General features: G+C 40.0%; 3 protein-coding genes across 3 annotated transcripts; 1 reads left to right on the top strand and 2 right to left on the bottom strand.

Moving 5' to 3' along the window:
- Positions 1-7,070: 7,070 nt before the first annotated feature.
- LOC139415100 (gap junction alpha-1 protein) lies at positions 7,071-12,800 on the bottom strand. Its single transcript, XM_071162914.1, has 2 exons — positions 12,646-12,800; positions 7,071-10,187 (listed from the first exon to the last, which is right to left on the bottom strand). Exon 2 carries the CDS (start codon positions 10,169-10,171, stop codon positions 9,020-9,022), a length of 1,152 nt encoding a protein of 383 aa, XP_071019015.1. The 5' UTR covers positions 10,172-10,187; positions 12,646-12,800; the 3' UTR covers positions 7,071-9,019.
- Positions 12,801-13,649: 849 nt separating this feature from the next.
- LOC139415579 (gap junction Cx32.2 protein-like) lies at positions 13,650-14,543 on the bottom strand. The gene has a single exon (XM_071163690.1). The coding sequence runs from the start codon at positions 14,541-14,543 to the stop codon at positions 13,698-13,700; it is 846 nt and encodes a 281-aa protein (XP_071019791.1). The 3' UTR covers positions 13,650-13,697.
- A 1,609-nt stretch (positions 14,544-16,152) lies between these two features.
- Positions 16,153-17,249, top strand: LOC139415580 (gap junction Cx32.2 protein-like). Its single transcript, XM_071163691.1, has one exon. The coding sequence runs from the start codon at positions 16,153-16,155 to the stop codon at positions 16,906-16,908; it is 756 nt and encodes a 251-aa protein (XP_071019792.1). The 3' UTR covers positions 16,909-17,249.
- The last annotated feature ends 501 nt before the right edge of the window (positions 17,250-17,750 follow it).

Below are 17,750 nucleotides of genomic sequence, written 5' to 3' on the forward strand. Positions count from 1 at the left end.
GTTGCAGCAGTGTACAAACAAATGGAAGGGGAGGGTTGTCAATGTAAATAGTCCGGTGTCCATTTGATTAAATGTTCAGCAGATATAGGCTACTGTGGTGATGGATACTGGGGCAAACTGAGGACTGTAGTCATTATGGTCAGGTAAGCTTTAGCTATTGCTACGAGTGCAAATCCAGATCTAGCTTAAACACCAGATTTAACTGGTTCTGATCATCAATCACAACATACCCACTCGGCACAGATGTCAACTCAACATGTTTCTCACATTGGTTCAGCGTAATTGAATTGGAATGACATGGAAACAACGTTGATTCAACTAGTGTGTGCCAAGTGGGTAATGATAATCAGAAGCCATTTTTTTCCTAAAGTAGATTTGAATCAGTTACCAGTGAGTAACAGTTTCCACTTGGCAGTCTGTTCTGCTCTGTCCTCCTACTGTCTACACTACAGCCATCCAACTTATCACTTGCTTTGGGAATACAAATAATATGTTATTATGATTTGGGGGGTCTTGTTTCTTTTCATTTGCACAAGAAGCCAGGTGGTGTATGTACAGGTGGATCTTGAACCAAATGGCTACATTCATTTTGTTACGCAAGAGAGAGGTTGACTTTGGGCCTTACCCAGTGACTGTCTGAGCCATTCATCACACATTACCTCTGGTTATTTCACTCTGTTCCCTCTTTCCCTCTGCAAGAGCAAGTGTATAACTGCATACAGACCTTTCCCGATGAAATTACTGCTATGGCAAATATGTACAGCATTGCTAAAATAATCTTGCGCAAGTGATTCAATCGCAAGCATATTAGGTATCTGAAAAATAATGTAGGACTCGCCATTCTTAGAATACTCCTGGCTTGATTTTCGAGATTTGGATCTTGTCATGGTAAACCAGGACCCAACTGACCAAATAGAGACTAACTGGATTGCCAACGCACCGACCAGGCTGCATTGTTAGTGGATGCTGATGTGGAAGAAAATACACAGAACATTATTTAGCGAGATGTGGAAATAATTAGTGTGCCAGTACAATTAGCTATTACATTTCTATGCCTGCTACGTAGTTTCTTTATTATGACCTTTCAGAGAATAAAAAGCTGTCAAAAACTGTCATTTTAGCCTCACCAGTTTTATGATAACAGTTCCAGTCCCATCCATCTAAATCCAAGTGTCTTGTTTCATAGGCAGTGGCTTGAACTGGCTTATAATACTTAAATGAACTTGGACACCTTTCATGTTGCAGAAACCACTGTACTGTAGTTACCTGCCCCTGCACTTTACCATAATCTGTTCTGAGACCCTGTTTTTCTGCTTAGTGCTTCCTTCTCTGTGTCTCTCCCTGCCTCAGGCTCCAGTTGTTTGGGACAAGGAAGCTCATGAACCATATGCCTAATGTGCTGCTCACAGACTTCAAAAGCAAAAATGTCTGGGACACAGCTTTTTGCAATCAGTGGTTTATGTGCCTTGAAATAAAGGCACGTACAAATATGAATTGACTCTCTTTGTGCGTGTGCGTGTGCGTGCGTGCGTGTGTGCGCGTGCGTGCGTGCGTGTGTGCGTGTGTGTGTGTGTGTGTGTGTGTGTGTGTGTGTGCGTGCGTGTGCGTGTGTGTGTGTGTGTGTGTGTGTGTGTGTGTGTGTGTGTGTGTGTGTGTGTATGTGTGTGTGTGTGTGTGTGTGTGTGTGTGTGTGTGTGTGTAATGAAAATGTAAAAAAGTATGAGTTTAAGGACCAATTCAGTCATTTGAAAATGGTCAAAAGAAACTAAAATAACTTCTTAGCAAAGAGAAATTTCTCAAGCAAGAATTTAGCTAGGAGTGGTCTGAGTGGGGATGGGAATACTGAAAACAAGCTGTTATTGGCAGAGAGGTTTGGTCTGTAATTATTATTGGTCTCTAATTTAATTTACCAACTGGTGATGTCACCAAGCAGGCCAAAGCATCCCACCAAAACAGGCTGAAATTTCAGGCGCTCTTTTTTGAAAGCTCTTACACTAAAAGGGTATTATCATCATTTTCACAATTTCACAGTATTATTCCAACCTCATAGTGTGGAAATATATATATAAATGTATAAAACACAGAAAAATCTAATGTTTTACTGCACTGGGCCTTAACATTTAATTAAGTGATGTTTTATGGCTGATATTATGGTAAGAACTCCCCAAGAATGCTTTTAGCTTTCAGTGATTGGTAATCTGGTTAAAAGTTTCAACAATAATTTAACTTTTCTTATTATGTCAGTTCATTAAACAATTTACCAATATTAACACATAGTTCAGATACATTTCTGTTTACCTTGTGTTTTTGTGTCCTTTTCCATGGGAGGAAACCCTGGGGTCATATGCTCCCATGCTCTGGCACCCCACATTTCAGCACAGACATCCTGCTATAGCTTCAGTTATGGTGGACACTTCCAGGGCACTTCCCTAATAGATTGGGCATGGTGCTGTGTGCTTGTCTAACTGACAGTAAAAGTACATTAGCACAAACCTACTTTGACTCAGCGCAAGTCCTCATGTTCATTAGACATGCTTAGAGGCACTTTCCCGTGTTTAATATAACCACAGTTCGACGGCCTCTGTCCAGCAGTGGCAAAATTCGAAGAAAATGGATTGGGTAGGAATCTAATTGTAACCGCAAAGAAAGCTGAGACACCTTTTGAAATCTTCTACTCTTTTTTTTTAAGATCTGCTACTCTTGCCATTTAAAATTGGAAGTATCCGATTGTTTTCCTTTACTTCTGCTTATATACACAGTTGGGAGCAGGTAGACAGCTCAGGAAACATGACTGAGCATGATATCTGCACTCACTGTGGAGCTGCACGTTAAAGAACAACTGTGGATACAATTCACATGTAGCACACATACTGACTTTAGTTTCCACTGAATCATATGAGATCTCCCACATGTTTTCCCACACACATGTGGGATGGCTGGGTTTACCCTTACTCTCCATGCTCTATTTGAGTCTGATCTGTTTGAAGGGATGAAATATGATGTTCTGTTTCACCAATAACCCTGGCCGCTGCCAGCTAGCAACAGGTGGGATATTTCCATGCAGTGATTTTGCCAGAACTGCTTGTCAAAGTTGGTTAGCTGCAGCAGCGATTTTAGCAGGTAAATCTTGGTGGGGCAAAGCCCAACATTTTTGGGGGGAGGCATGCCAGCATAGCCATTACACAACACAACACTAAAAAATACATTAATTGTACTAAACCGGTGACAAATGGTTCCCATAAACTGTTAGGGCCTACATAAAGCTGTCCCAACAGCAGAGTCCAAACAGCACTCCCAACACCTTACTACTGCTACACCTGGCTATCAGCGGAGCCTTGTCTGGCAGTGAAACAGTTCATTCAACCTCATTTACTGCCTTTTAAAAAAACATAGCTGATATGGCTGACTTGCTTAAACAAATGTGGTTTCTACTGACAATTGAGATGTACAAACTATGGCATAAAGGGACGACAAGCGGATAAGAGACAATCCGTAATTTCGATTAAGACATTAATGAGCGAGCTAGGATGGACATAGTCAATATAACTATTTGTTCAGCACAGTACAGCGGCAGAATTCAGAACATGGGCCAGAACATCTTACAGTATTCTCCCTGTGCATCAAGTCAGAACTGTAAGATTATTTAACATATAAGCAGACAATGAAAGCGCTTTCAATATTCAATGATTACATTTCTCTAAAACAGGTTATAGGCTACATGTGCACCACCAAGTCAGAACAGTAGGTGAAATGAAGAGGGGAAAATAGATACAATTATTAGGGTTAGGCATATGGGCTTCTAACAGCTTAATACACAACATACACTTAGTATTACTTTCTTAGCTACAGTATACATATCTCCCTGGCATATTACATAATTTATGCAGCAGCATACAAGACATTCTTGGACTCACCTTGTTGTGCTGTGCTCACTTGAACAGGAAGGTGGCCCGGCGGTCCTTCGTGGGCAAATTTTGTCATCAATCTTTGTCATCAAAGTCTGACATTCTCTGGATTTATGGTGTTTTCAAGACAACTGGGATCTCGGGAAAAAAACAAGATCGAATCATGATGACGTTAGTGATCTTCAGGTCAGAGCTTTAGAAAGAGGCTTGAGTTCCCGACTTAGTTGGATGACCGTTCAAAATGTATTTTCCCAGTCGGTAAGGGTGAAGTGACTATGCATAGATAATAAACAGCGAGTAGCAGCAGTGTACAAAACAAATGGAGGGGGGTTGGGGGGGGGGGGGGGGGTTGTCAATGTAAATATTCCAGTGGCCATTTGATTAATTGTTCAGCAGATATAGGCTACTTCCGAGTTCCCAGTTGTCTTGAACTCAGTTGTTTTGAGCGTGGCAGAAATTATGCTGGATTGACAGCACGACCAATGTTGAATGTTTATCATTTTAAGCTTGGAAAAGAGACCCTTAAAACCAGACTTGGGACCACAGAGCCACACCACTGAATATCAGACCAGTGCCTGCTTTGCAATGCTTGCAGTTAGCCACTGATTCCTTCCTAACCACTCATTGTTGAATTTGCAATTTCTAACTTGTTCTGTAATGTCCGATGGCCGATGAGCACCGATACGTTTTATCTATAATGTCTCTTAATTATTTATCTACATATGACAAGGATTTCAAATGATTTGCCAGTAGATTGTTGACTTGATTCATGATGATGACTGCTAGCTATTTTGAAAGTATGATGTTGACATGATCAGTCCAATCAAAGCTACTGTAGATATAACGTGATTTGACGTAATTTTATCTGTGGCCAATGACCTTGAGCCTTCTTGGATTGGCACTTCTAATGTAACTCTATGGCAGCACCCAAGGGGCTTGAATTTCCCAGCTCTACCCTTAGATTTGGCGGTGACGTAGTGTCCCCATGAGTGACAGAACACTGAACCAATCACGGCGCAAATACATTACCAACCCCTACGCTCCGTATTTTCTGCTGGCTGCCCCACCACCACAGAAAGCACTGAGCTAGACTGAAATATCTGCAATTTGGAGCTGCCTTATTCAAGAAGGCAACCATGTTTATATGCAGCTTAATTTTTTATTTAACTAGGCAAGTCAGTTAGAAACAAATTCTTATTTCTAATGACAGACTACAGTGGGTTATCTGCCTTGTTCAGGGACAGAATTACAGTTTATTTACCCTGTCAGCTGAGGGATTTGATCTAGCAGCCTTTTGGTTACTGGCCCAACACTCTAACCACTAGGCTACCTGGCACCCATAGGATATATTTTTTACATTGTTTGCAAACTGATATGTGACATGTATTAATGGCAAAATAACATGCAAAACAGGCAACCCAGAATTTAAAAAAATGTTTTTATAAAAAAAATGATAGCTAAAAATATGCGGCTCTAAACAGTCGGGGCTCTGCCCTGAATGGCGGGTCACCACTGGTTAGCTGACCCAGTAATGGTGACCACAAAGTAAATAGGGTCAAGTCTGTCTTATGAATCCACAGGTTTGCCCTAACAAGAGGTGGGAAACTGAAGAGCATATAAAAATAAAAAAAAGAAATTAGGTCCAAGTTAGTGACGCTAATGGTCTCGCTATAGACTCCATGGGACAGTTCAGTTAATAATAAACTCTGCAGAGAGAGGTGAATGATATATCTACCATGTACAGTCCATAGTTTAATTCACTTTTGATGTGTTGTGCTACTCATTTATCTGTAGTTTTGCAAGATGTCTTTCCTTTAGAGGACAGGGAATGGCTAATCTGTCAAAGATGCCTAATAAAACTATTTCCCACCCCACTGACATGATAAAATGAATAAATAACTTAAAAGCTTATTCTGTGATGAGAAGTCTACACCAAGCACCAGCTGTTTCTGTTAACTCTGTGGTGACGTCATGATGAAAAGTTCATCTAGGATTTTTAGTTAGATTTACCAGATTTACCATGCATTGGTAGCACCGCCCTGGCCTTGTGGTCTGAGTGGTTGTACAGACAGCGGAAATGTAACTCAGACATTGAGGTTTCCAGTAGTCTTCGGGAGAAATTAAAGCTGTACTCATTTGAATCCTCGTTGTCTAAAAATAAGCATGCACAAACACAGTAAAACTCTAACCTAACCACTGCACCAAGTACAGTTCCTTTATTTGACATTTATCAAGTATTCATGTGGTTAACATCTGCACTAGAGAGACAGAAGTTGTAGTATCGCATTTTGTTTTCCGTCACCTTCTGAATGCTTTAAAATGTACTAGGACTACCATTTTAAATTGGACAATTCTGTGATATAGTTTTGCTAATGGACTTTGAACAATTTCTACCATTTAGTATTCCACAGTATCAGGGGTCATGTCTTTGCTTCACTCACACAGAGAATCAACATTTAAAACATATTTAAGAAAACTTTATCTTAATTAGGTGAACTGCTGTGTTGTTAGTTTTCACACTCAGAACAGTTCTTAATTTTTATGATATCTTCTGTTATGTAAATACATTATGTAATACAGATTTTTCGTAGAAATGGTATGTGTTTTAACCATTTTTGTGTTGACAGTTGTACTTACAGTAACGTCTTGTTTAAAAGTCCTGATAAAAACTCATCGTTAAATTAAAAATCTAGATGAATTAGCATTGGATCAAAGTATCGCTTTTTTCCTTTCTGCTTCAGCCACATGTGGGCTACAGATTGGGTCCAAACATGTGGTTTTATTTAGCTTTGTGGAAAGGTTAAATAGGAAACTTGGATAAGAGAAAAGCGCTGAGTCTTTTCATATTATGACATTTTCAAAGTCTCCGAGGCATTTTCAGTACATAATACTGAATAACTCTTGTCATTCTCTCAATATCCCCAAGCTGACTTTAACATAAATGATTCATTGTTTAGGGTTCGTTTCCTATAAAAGAGGAAAGTGTGAGCTACTGTAGTCTCAAAACATGACAAATGTATCTTTTAACCATAACATTGATCTATTTGATACCTATTAAACAGTAGGTCCTTCACTGAGGAGGCTGGACTAGACACATAGCCTGTATCAAGATGGACAAAGGCAAAATGAGGTGCAAATGATAACAGACTTGTAAAGAAAACAATCTTAAGAAAGAAAAAATCTTTATTGGGTTAAAATAGCTTTTCACAGATATGATTAATGAGGTTTTTTGCTATCATGCACTTACACACTGTACAACAGTGGATTTCCATGGAATGGCGTTATTTGATCACGTTATCAAACAAATGTACCCCCAAGTTTGTCTTGTACTCTGTATGGAGGCCCTTTGCTTTAGCCTTGCAAGATCATTGAAACCAGTGGTCAAACAAAAGCACTGTCTGAATGTATGTACTGAAGTGATTTCTGCCTGGTGTTGTAAAATAAATTAGTAACATGCATATCCGAAAACACTTGCCACTTTTTTAATCCTATTAAACCCTAGTCAAGATCTCAGTGCAAACACCATCGTAGCTGAAAAACCCATGAAACTCTCTATTTGAGTACCGAAATACTATAAATGCAAAATTGGAGAAAAAAAACGGAAAGAAAACATGAACATTTCCAATTGAAAATCCATTTACAAGTGTATGGTAGGTGTGGAGCTACATTGGCATATACCTTTTAATATATTTGACTAAATATTAGTCCGGCTCTATAAGCAGTCTTCTAAAAACTCACATTTGTGACACAGTTAGCTTGATTTACAGTACTAAATATCTATCTCTCAAGCAGCAATGATTACATTGAGTTTGGGAAAAAAAATCATTCACTCAAAAGGCAAAACAAAAAAATAATTATATTGCCCTCCTCTACCATCCAACAGGAAACAACATAAAAAAAACAAACACACTCTTTAAAATGAGAAAAATATAAAGCCTTTCGTTCAAAGATGCTTCCGAGACACATTGCAATACAAAACTGTTGCTCTGTATTTCTCTTCCAGCAGCTTGAGTCCACCATCTGACAACAACCTCTTCCCCAAAAAACCCAAAACAACAAACATAAAATAAATCAACTGACACCACATAAATTCAAAGTTTATCAGGAAATGACAGTCCACAATAATAAAAATCAACCTCTTATTTGTTGAACAAATTGTACTGCTGTAATTTGGATTATTATCAATAAATATGCAGTTGGGTGTATGGACATGACCTTGGATAGTAGTCAATCTTTTTCTAGTGGTGGATGTCCTGCATACTAATAAATAAATATTTATTCATGAATTTGAGCATCCTTCTCACAACCCAGTTTGACAAGACATACTTGGAAGTCATACAGACAATGAGTGTGACGGAGACTTAAAAGCCAAGTGTTTTTCAAACTACTTCCAAGGCCTGGAAAAATACACATTGCTATTATATTGAAGAGTCATCTTTCTAGATGTAATGTCATTGTGTGTGGCCATATGGTGGAAGCAGGTTGAAGTTTATTGTCATAAATCTTGCACTGGAGACAGAACTGAGCAATTTCTGCTAGATGGGCCAGCAGCTGCAAAGTCAAAATTGGTTATATCATAAAAAAATTAAAATGTAAGTGCTTTTTGGTCTTAATTTAAGGTTAGGGTTAGACATTAGGGTTAGCAGGTAAGGTAAGGTAAGAAGTTCAAACTTAAATTGTATGACTTTGTGGCTGTACCAGCTAGTGACCACTCAGCAGAGCTGCCTCCAGGGCAAGATTCATGACAATAAATGCCATCCTGCGTAATGAAACCTACAGGTAAAAACATAATAACTAAACCAAACACATCACCAAGGCATATTCTTCTGAAGTGAAATGAGGGACTGTTGGGCACAGTTATCGGAAGACGGTCACATGTTCTTCACCAACTAGTTGTTTTCTTTTTAAAGCTTGTTAGCTCCACTAGTTTGAAAGTCATCAATAAATGTATAGTACCTCCAACAGTGTAAGTATTTGAATGTCTCTTTATTGAATAGATTCTCTGGTGAGGACAGTGAATGGGCTATGCCCAGCCCACTTCAGCACTTTGAGAATGCTTCCTGTTTCTATGTTCTCTGGCACCAATGGGGGGGGGGGGGGGGGGGGGGGGGGGGCTAGACATCTAGATCATCTGGCCTCGGCCGACTGCTCATGCGACTGCTGGCCCGACTGCAGGGCCTGGGGTCCATCAAGGCCAACGGCTGCAGCTCGTGCCCTGGGGTCAGTTTCTTACTCTCCTGGGTGTCGTCAGGAAAGTCAAAGGCCTGTGCATGGGAGTTGGAGATGGTGCTGCCATTCTGGCCCAGGCGGTTCTGCTCCGTGCTATAGTTGGCCCAGTTTTGCTCATTGGCTTGCTTATTGTAGTTGCGAACGGAGTTGGTTCTCTCCCCAGTGGCCAGCTTGTACCCCGGGGGTGACATGGGGGACAGGGGGGCAGTGGGAGAGGAACAGCCATTATAGTAGGCATACTTAGTGGTGGACAGATCCTTGGGAGTGGGGCTTAACGTCCCAGTGCCAGGGTAGTGGATGGGAGGTTGTTTCCCCTTCACGCGGTCCTTGATCCTCTTGAACATCACGTAGAAGAGCTCAATGACGTTCAGAAGCAGGGAGACCAGAGAGACCACCAGCATGAAGATGATGAAGACGGTTTTTTCAGTAGGTCTGGAGAGGAAACAATCTACTCTGTGGGGGCAGGGGGACCTCTCACAGGTGTAGACAGCAGCCAAGCTGAAGCCGTAAATGTACCACTGTATGACCAGGAAGCCCACCTCAAAAATGGACTTGAAAAAAATGCTGAATATGTAGGTTCTCAAGAGGGCTCCCTTCATCTTAACCTTCCCATGCTCCTCCAGCCCATGCTTGAGCTTTTTTAACTCAATCTTCTTTAGAGGTACGTCCACGTCGCCTCCGTCGTTCTGGATGGTTTTCAGTCCTTCCTCTTTGCGGTTAATCTTCTGCTCTATTCGCAACAGGTAGAACACATGGGCAAGGTAGAGAAGAGTCGGCGTCGAGACAAAGATAATCTGTAGCACCCAGAACCGTACATGTGATATAGGAAAAGATTTGTCATAACACACATTCTCACAACCAGGTTGCTGGGTGTTGCACTTGAAGGCGGACTGCTCGTCCCCCCAGGCAGACTCCACAGCCGTTCCCAACACCAGGATCCTGAAGATGAAGAGGACAGAGAGCCACACCTTCCCTCCAGCCGTGGAGTAAGCCTGTACCTTGTCCAGGAGCCTCCCCAAAGCACTCCAGTCACCCATGATGAAGGAGCTTTAGCTGCAATTAGACAGAAAACAATTGAATGCAATATATAAATAAACATTCCTATATACAGTAAACATGCTTATATATCACTTTCTCAAGTAACATTTTTGATTATAATCAAACACATCTCAACGTTCTATGAAAAAGTGGAATGACCACAAGTCTCGTGATAGCTCTTTCATGGCTCTGGAGTGAAATCCACTTCCTGTATGGACTAGACCAATGTCTTATTGACCCCAATATGTCAATCCCTTATGTTATGCTTAATGAATCTTCAATCCAGAAAGTGAATTTGATTGATATTGTCTTCCTACTGGAAGTGATGAGAGGAAAGTCACTTTGTGTGGTCCTACAAGTGTTGATGGTACTTCTTAAAAAACTGAGTAAGTGAATAGTGTAATGGTAGATGATAGAGCCCAGGTTTTTGAAACACAAGCACAAACATTTGTTTCCCCTTCATCGGCAGGCTATAAAAAACATGACCTGTTTCTCATCAAACCATTGTTTGTTAATTTGGTCCGCATGCCTTATTTCTACATTGTTTCATGTTTATTAGGGTTGTTAAAAAGATGTTAAAAAGATGTCAAGTAGGGTGTGTGTGAGCATTTCTCAATGTTAACTTGTGTTGTACAGTGTAATTGAAGGATTGTTATGCAAATACCCCCAAGTCTCAAATAAATGTCACACACAGTTTCAGACAAAGTTACTGTTCTTCACAAAATACATCCACTAGTCAGCTGAGAAAATAACTATAAGATCTTTAGAATGCAAGATCTATTTGCATTCTGACTATCCTGGATATATCATTTTTATTCTTTTTAAGTATCATCTTCAGTAAATATTGTTCCTAAAAGCTGAAGATGGAATTGAAACAACTTCCACATCCAGGTACAAACTTTACTTTACTAAGGCCTAATAGCTCTCTGCTCTCAGAGCATGCCTCAGATTGGGGAACAATGGCTCTCCTGCTGGGGCCAATAGCAAGAGTGTCTGGAGCGCACTCAGACAGTCCGTCTGCGCTCTGAGACTACAGCACATTGTGCGCTTATTAGTACCCTGCCTACCTGCCTGCTCCGCTACAGAGACACAACTCTCACATATACTAAACTCACACTGCATGTCATATGAGATTCAAGTTTGTAAACACGAATACCATTTGAATAAAGGTTCTGAACGATGCCAGTACGCAAATAAACTCCCGAGAATGACTACACAATGAACAAACATGGATAAGTAGAAGCCATCTGTTAGGAGGGTGTACCAAAAGCATGTGTCTTCAATTAGCTAATAATGTACTGCATATACTGTAGACATACTGTACTAGAGTCTGCAACTTCACATCACAAACAACCTTTCACATGCAGGTTTCACATGCATGAGCCCTAATGCCTAACCCTAACCTTGAGGAACATCAACATTGTCCTTCAATATGTAACTGTCATTCAATTTAGATGTTTAGCATAAAGGAAAACTTCTAAACTCCCGCCAAACCTCAAAATTATTCTCACTCGTGGCCCCACTTCTTAAAGCACTGCAGTAAAGTGAAAAATAACACATCAATCTAAGGACTGCTTCTTACTCAACAATGATGGTACCATGATAAAAGCCTTTTCAAATAAATAATTTGTAATTTAAAAAAATTTTAAAATCAATTTCACTGGGTAATTTATAGGCCTATTTAATTTAACAGGTTCATTTCGTGATTTGAGGAAGAAGAAAAACGTCCATAGGGACAATTCTGATCTAGAGTAAGAAACCCACTAAAGCTTAAGATCTCTGATCTTGTAATGATGTTATTACATCAATTAAATTAAACGTTGAGCGAATATCACAATGTATGAGATTGTAATAAGTACATCAGTTCAACCTCAATGTTTCCTTACAGGGGAAGCGTATTTTAAACTGCGCTTCCCAGATGCAAGGAAGAACTTCACAAATCTGAGTAGCAAAATTCGACAATATTTATTTTAAAAATAGTATAAATAAGCATGTCAATATGCTTGGTTAGGATTAAGTTTAGAAAACAAATCTATCTCCAGTCTACAGTTTATAAGCTGTTCAGTTGCAATTCTCTAAGCTTGACATCGCATGCTGCTTTTAGAGTAATTGGACCCAGGTTACTCGTGTATCTCATAAGCAATGGTCACACCAAATTATAAAAGGAAAACATCAAAGTAACAGATGAATTAATGTCTCAATCTTTCCTGGAGGATCATTTACACTTCTCCTTGTTAAACACATATATATATTTTTTTTTAAAGTATATATTATGGATCATACTATAGCAGATAGATAGCCTATATTAATACAATGCGTCTGTATTGGCACAGTGCATCTGGATTCTGAGCAAATTAGTTTCTCGGCAAATATATATATATATATAGAAACTAATTTGCTCAGAATCCAGATGCAGTGAATCCAGATACTTCTTCAGATCAATATTGGCACTGGAATTTAACGCAACGCTTACCTGGAAAGTTACTCAGAAGTAAGAAGAGAGCCCTTAGGGACTTTCCCTGTCACTTCTTGAAAACAGTCACCACTTTCTTGAAATCCAAGTTTGGGACCAGGGAGAAACTTAGACTGACTTGTCAAACTTTGCTTGCCTTATAAGAGTCCACCTACAGGCTGGGGGGAGAGAAAAAAACGATGCAGAGAAAAGTTTGGAGTCACCTGACCCCTACGTCAAGCCTTAGACCTCCTTACGCTCGGTTTCTGTACTTAAAAAATAAATAAATAAATAAAAACTTTTTATTTAAATAACAACTTTTTCAGATCACTGTGAATTCAAAGCTTCACCGAGACCAAGTCTACGCCATATGATAGATCAGAGCGCTCCGTTGATAGGTCCTGTGCGCCAATCCGTAAACCAGTAGCCTAGTTGAGGAGTATGTTTTAATTGTTTAAGATAATATCCATTGTATGTAGATCAAAGCCCACAGATAGTTGCTTAACATGTGTGACAGACACCTTTTCTTGTTAGTTGTAATGACAGACCAAAAGTGTCAAGCATTAATCATGATGAGAATAACTCATCAAGACGCCTAACGATTTAATGTTGCGCTGATAATATGAAGCTTTGACATGAAAGGTAACTTGTGTTGCATGTGTTTACTAGCATAGAGCAAGACATTTAGATAAGACTACAGCCTATTCTGCAGAACAAAGTCGGACCACTGGTGCTGGTAAAAATGTGATTGAAATCACCAAGTTTATGCTGCCATCTAGTGTAAGCCCTGGGAATGTGCGGCCGTGAGTTATTTTTCACGTTTCTTTTTCCAGTACTTTTATTTTGAACAAAGATATGCATATCCTACAAAACATTAGTCATCACAGTGTCAGCATAGAAACAAACTGTAATATTTACAACATTCAGTAACAAGGTAGTCTATTTGACAAACAAAACTCAATACACTCTGGATTGTTTTGTTTCCCTAATTTACTGGAAGTGTAGCCAACATATTGGATATGATTACATCAATTCTCATGTCAGAATATCATCACATGAAATCTATTGCAAACCTAAGGAGTGTTTTTCTTTTCCTCCATTAGTTCAGCTTCTCTTTGGATGTTGTGAAGGGGTGAGCAATTTGCATGTCCATCCAGGTGACCTTTCCATTCTGATGCAGGACAGTAAAGTGTGGTTGGGTTCTCAGTTGAGATGATATGCAGTGGGTATTGTTTCTTGTTTCCACATTTTACTCTGGTGCAAATCAAATAAAACACCTCGACCACATTCAAAAGCAGGGAAACACAGCCCACCACCAGCATGAAGATGATAAAGATGGTCTTCTCTGTGGGACGGGACATGAAGCACTCAGCACCCAGTCTGGAACAGGGCTGTTGTTGACAGAGGAACATGGGTTTCATGACAAACCCATATAAGTAGTACTGTCCCACAATAAAAGCGAGCTCCAACACTATCTTAAAGAACAACTGGGTCATATAGCTACGTAGCAGAATTCCCTTGATTTTGATTTTCCCCCGGTCATCTGTGTATTTGGGCCTCTTCAACATGCCATTGTCAACCTGGCTCTGCAGTGCCTCCCTCATTTTATCCTCCTGTTGGATGACATGCATGGCATGGCCCAGATATAGAAGAGTTGGGGTGGAGACAAAGATGATCTGCATGACCCAGAAACGGATGTGTGAGATGGGGAAGGCCCAGTCATAGCACACGTTCTCACACCCAGGTTCTTTGTTGTTGCAGTAGAAATCAGACTGTTCGTCTCCCCACACGCTATCTGCTGCTGCACCCAGAACCAGGATCCTGAAGATAAACAGGACACTCATCCATGTCTTTCCGATGGCCGTTGAGTGGGACTGCACCTTGTCCAGTAACTTGGAAAGATATGACCAGTCCCCCATTGTCACTGATTATTATCTCTGTTGAAAACATAGGTCAGATATCATTCATGAATACCATTTTAGAGAAAAAATGACAACATACTGAGATAATTAATTGCCTTTGATAGTAGTGAGCTGTGAAAAGACTGGGAAAGTAAATAGGCTTCACAGCACTATTTCAAAATGAAATACTAGTTATTTCTACATATCCATGAGATATTATCTTCAGTTTGTACAAAACACATTTACTCACTTGTTATGTTGCTCAGATCAGATTTTTTTTTCATCAATAAACCAGAGGCAAGGAATAGCGTTCGTGAACATGGGATTAGGATATTGAAATACTCAGAGCAGCCCATTCTTATAAACCTGATGGGTTTGGTCAGCCTGACTCACAGTTATACAAAGTGCTTGTAGTAACACTTATACACCAATCAGACTTCCATGCAACAATTTCATAATTTCTCTCTTCCTCTAAAGTGGGTTGACCTTTTGACATCCCACCCCCTCCTCACGTTATTGTCAGCACAAAAGATGTGCTTGAACTCCCAATCTAAAAATGTGAACTATCACAAACACATTTTGCAGAGTCATTCAACCCTCTCTGACATATTTTCTACAGAAAGTTTGTTTCTTACTGGATTTTTGTGTCAGTACTTTAAATGATTGTACACAGCTGAGATTCTCCATGAGTAAACTCATCTGTTAAAGTAAAGCATCTTTGGAAAGTCTCAAAGGAGACATCAACACAAACATAGAGATGAATAGTAGCCTACCCCTCTAGGTAGGGACCAATTGCCATGGATCATGTTTGATAACATCCCTGAATCCACCATGACCTTTTACAGTCATTTGATTGCTTCACAAGGATGAGGCATTGGGTGGTGACTGACCAATGATGACATATTGTGGGGGGGGGGGGGGGGGGGGGGGGGGGGGCAGTCATGAGTTTCTGCCTTCCTTGGTTTAAACAATTGTAAAGAGGAATGAACGACGTGCAAGTTGTCAGAGAGTATGGGGCTGGATGGGGTTGACCGGATGATTCAAACTGATGTCAAACTATAAGAGGGGAGAGTTCAATTCATTAAGAGAGAATTCCCCACAGTAGAGAAGAACTGGTGTGGGGAGATTGTGCTCACCTCTGAGGTAAGAAAGCTGCTTTATATACTCAACATTTCAGCAAACTGCCATGTAATTTAGTTTACGCTGCAGCAAAACGTGTTACATGGAACATTGGCTGACTACTGCATCTTCATAGAGTATACAGATGTATGATCTTAATTTGACCGATGTTTTCACAGCAAAACAATCCTGCAGCAAAGGGATTTTAACGTTTAGTCCATAATGTTGCTTGATCAGTGGTTAGGCTATTAGCTGTCCAAAAGTAGGCTACATGAAAAGCTCTGTTAATATAACCGTGTGTTAGCGTGGTTAGTTACTGCACCGTGTGTCAGTGGATTTATGTAAATCACAAAGCTTATTTGCATATCCTTTGGTGCAGAAACATTCTCAGCAACAACAGAGTGATCAAACTAAGATTCATATGTAGTATATACAGTACTAACAACACTAATCGTGTTTTATCTCCTATTATCCTGTCTATCTTTGAACATCTAGCCATACCTGAAAAATGGGGGACTGGTCCTTTCTTGCTTCCCTGTTGGACAAAGTACAATCCCACTCTACAGTTGTTGGGAAGGTTTGGCTGACAGTCCTGTTTGTGTTCAGACTGCTGGTTCTGGTGGCAGGGATAGAAAAAGTATGGGGGGATGAGCAATCACGTCTGGTCTGCAACACACTGTCACCAGGTTGTAAGAATCTGTGCTACGACCGGGCTTTCCCCATCTCCCACATCCGCTTCTGGGTCCTTCAGATCATCTTCGTCTCCGTCCCAACTCTGGTTTATCTGGCACACGTCATGCACATCATCCACAAGGAGAACAAACTGAGAAGACAACAATCAAAAGGAAAGAATGGAATCGTGAAAGTGCCCAAATACACTGATGACAATGGCAAAGTTCACATAAAGGGGACCTTGCTTGTCAGTTACATGTCCAATGTGTTTTTTAAGATTCTATTTGAGGTTGGATTCATAGTGGGCCAGTATTACCTGTATGGCTTTGTGCTGCCCAGTAAGATTAAATGCAGTGGATACCCATGTAAGGGAGACCATGTAGAGTGCTTCATATCACGTCCCACTGAGAAGACTATCTTTATCATCTTCATGCTGGTGATGGCCTGTGTGTCTCTGCTGCTCAATGTGGTGGAGATGTTCCACCTGATTGGATCAAAGGTTAGGCAGAGGTGTAACAGACAACCTCCTGCAGCTGAGAGGTATGCACTCCATGATAAACACAAGCAGTTTGATAAAGAGTCATTCCGCTGAATATTCAGTTGAATCACTGTCTATCTTAATTTGTTTTCTCATGTACAGTATGACGAGAGCCATTGACCTCACAATTATAACAAGAAATCCCCAATACAATATGTTGTTGTTTTTACCGCTGCTCTGTGACTCTGTTGTGCAAAATTGATTGAATGTACTGCCTATATGTTTAATGTGCAGTAAAAACTGGGATGTTCTAACAAATTCTAAGACATTGCTGAGTTGTGACTAAAAGATCTCTGATGTCTGACGATTACTAGAGGAGACTAGATGCATAGGCACTACTGACAACCGAATTGGTTATTTTTGTGCATTTTTTGTTTGGGATATGAATCATGAAATAGTGCTGTGCATTTGATAAGGACGTGCCTTTTCAACAAATACAACAAATCAAATCAAAGTCTATTTGTTGCATACACCGATTATCTTGTCTGGATCCATGCAGTCATATATCAAGCATCAAATTTGAGTTCACTGAGTTTTATAATGTTACATAATTTCTCTTCACATATGCAGCTGTAGACTAAAATTTTTTCATGATGTAGTAAAAGCTTCACTGATTGGTACATAGATGATTCACTTTTGAAAATGCCACCTCATTGAAATCTAACTGATGAAGTACTTATAATTGCATCTCCTACAATTCAACCATACTTGACTCAATATTATTGTACATTCCTGCAGATATAAATACAGTGTGTAGACTACAGCCACTGGGCACAGACATCAATTCAGCGTAATTTAATTGAAATGACGTGGAAACAATGTTGATTCAACCAGTGTATGCCAAGTGGACAGCCTCATTGTACACATATTTGTTATGGTTAATTACCATGACAAGT

This window comes from Oncorhynchus clarkii, chromosome 8, assembly GCF_045791955.1.
Source record: "Oncorhynchus clarkii lewisi isolate Uvic-CL-2024 chromosome 8, UVic_Ocla_1.0, whole genome shotgun sequence".
Classification (NCBI taxonomy): Eukaryota; Metazoa; Chordata; class Actinopteri; order Salmoniformes; family Salmonidae; genus Oncorhynchus; species Oncorhynchus clarkii.

What these genes read in the sequence shown, in the direction of transcription:
- LOC139415100 (XM_071162914.1), bottom strand. Translation starts at nt 10,171, where the DNA reads ATGGGTGACTGGAGTGCTTTGGGGAGGCTCCTGGACAAGGTACAGGCT.
- LOC139415579 (XM_071163690.1), bottom strand. Translation starts at nt 14,543, where the DNA reads ATGGGGGACTGGTCATATCTTTCCAAGTTACTGGACAAGGTGCAGTCC.
- LOC139415580 (XM_071163691.1), top strand. Translation starts at nt 16,153, where the DNA reads ATGGGGGACTGGTCCTTTCTTGCTTCCCTGTTGGACAAAGTACAATCC.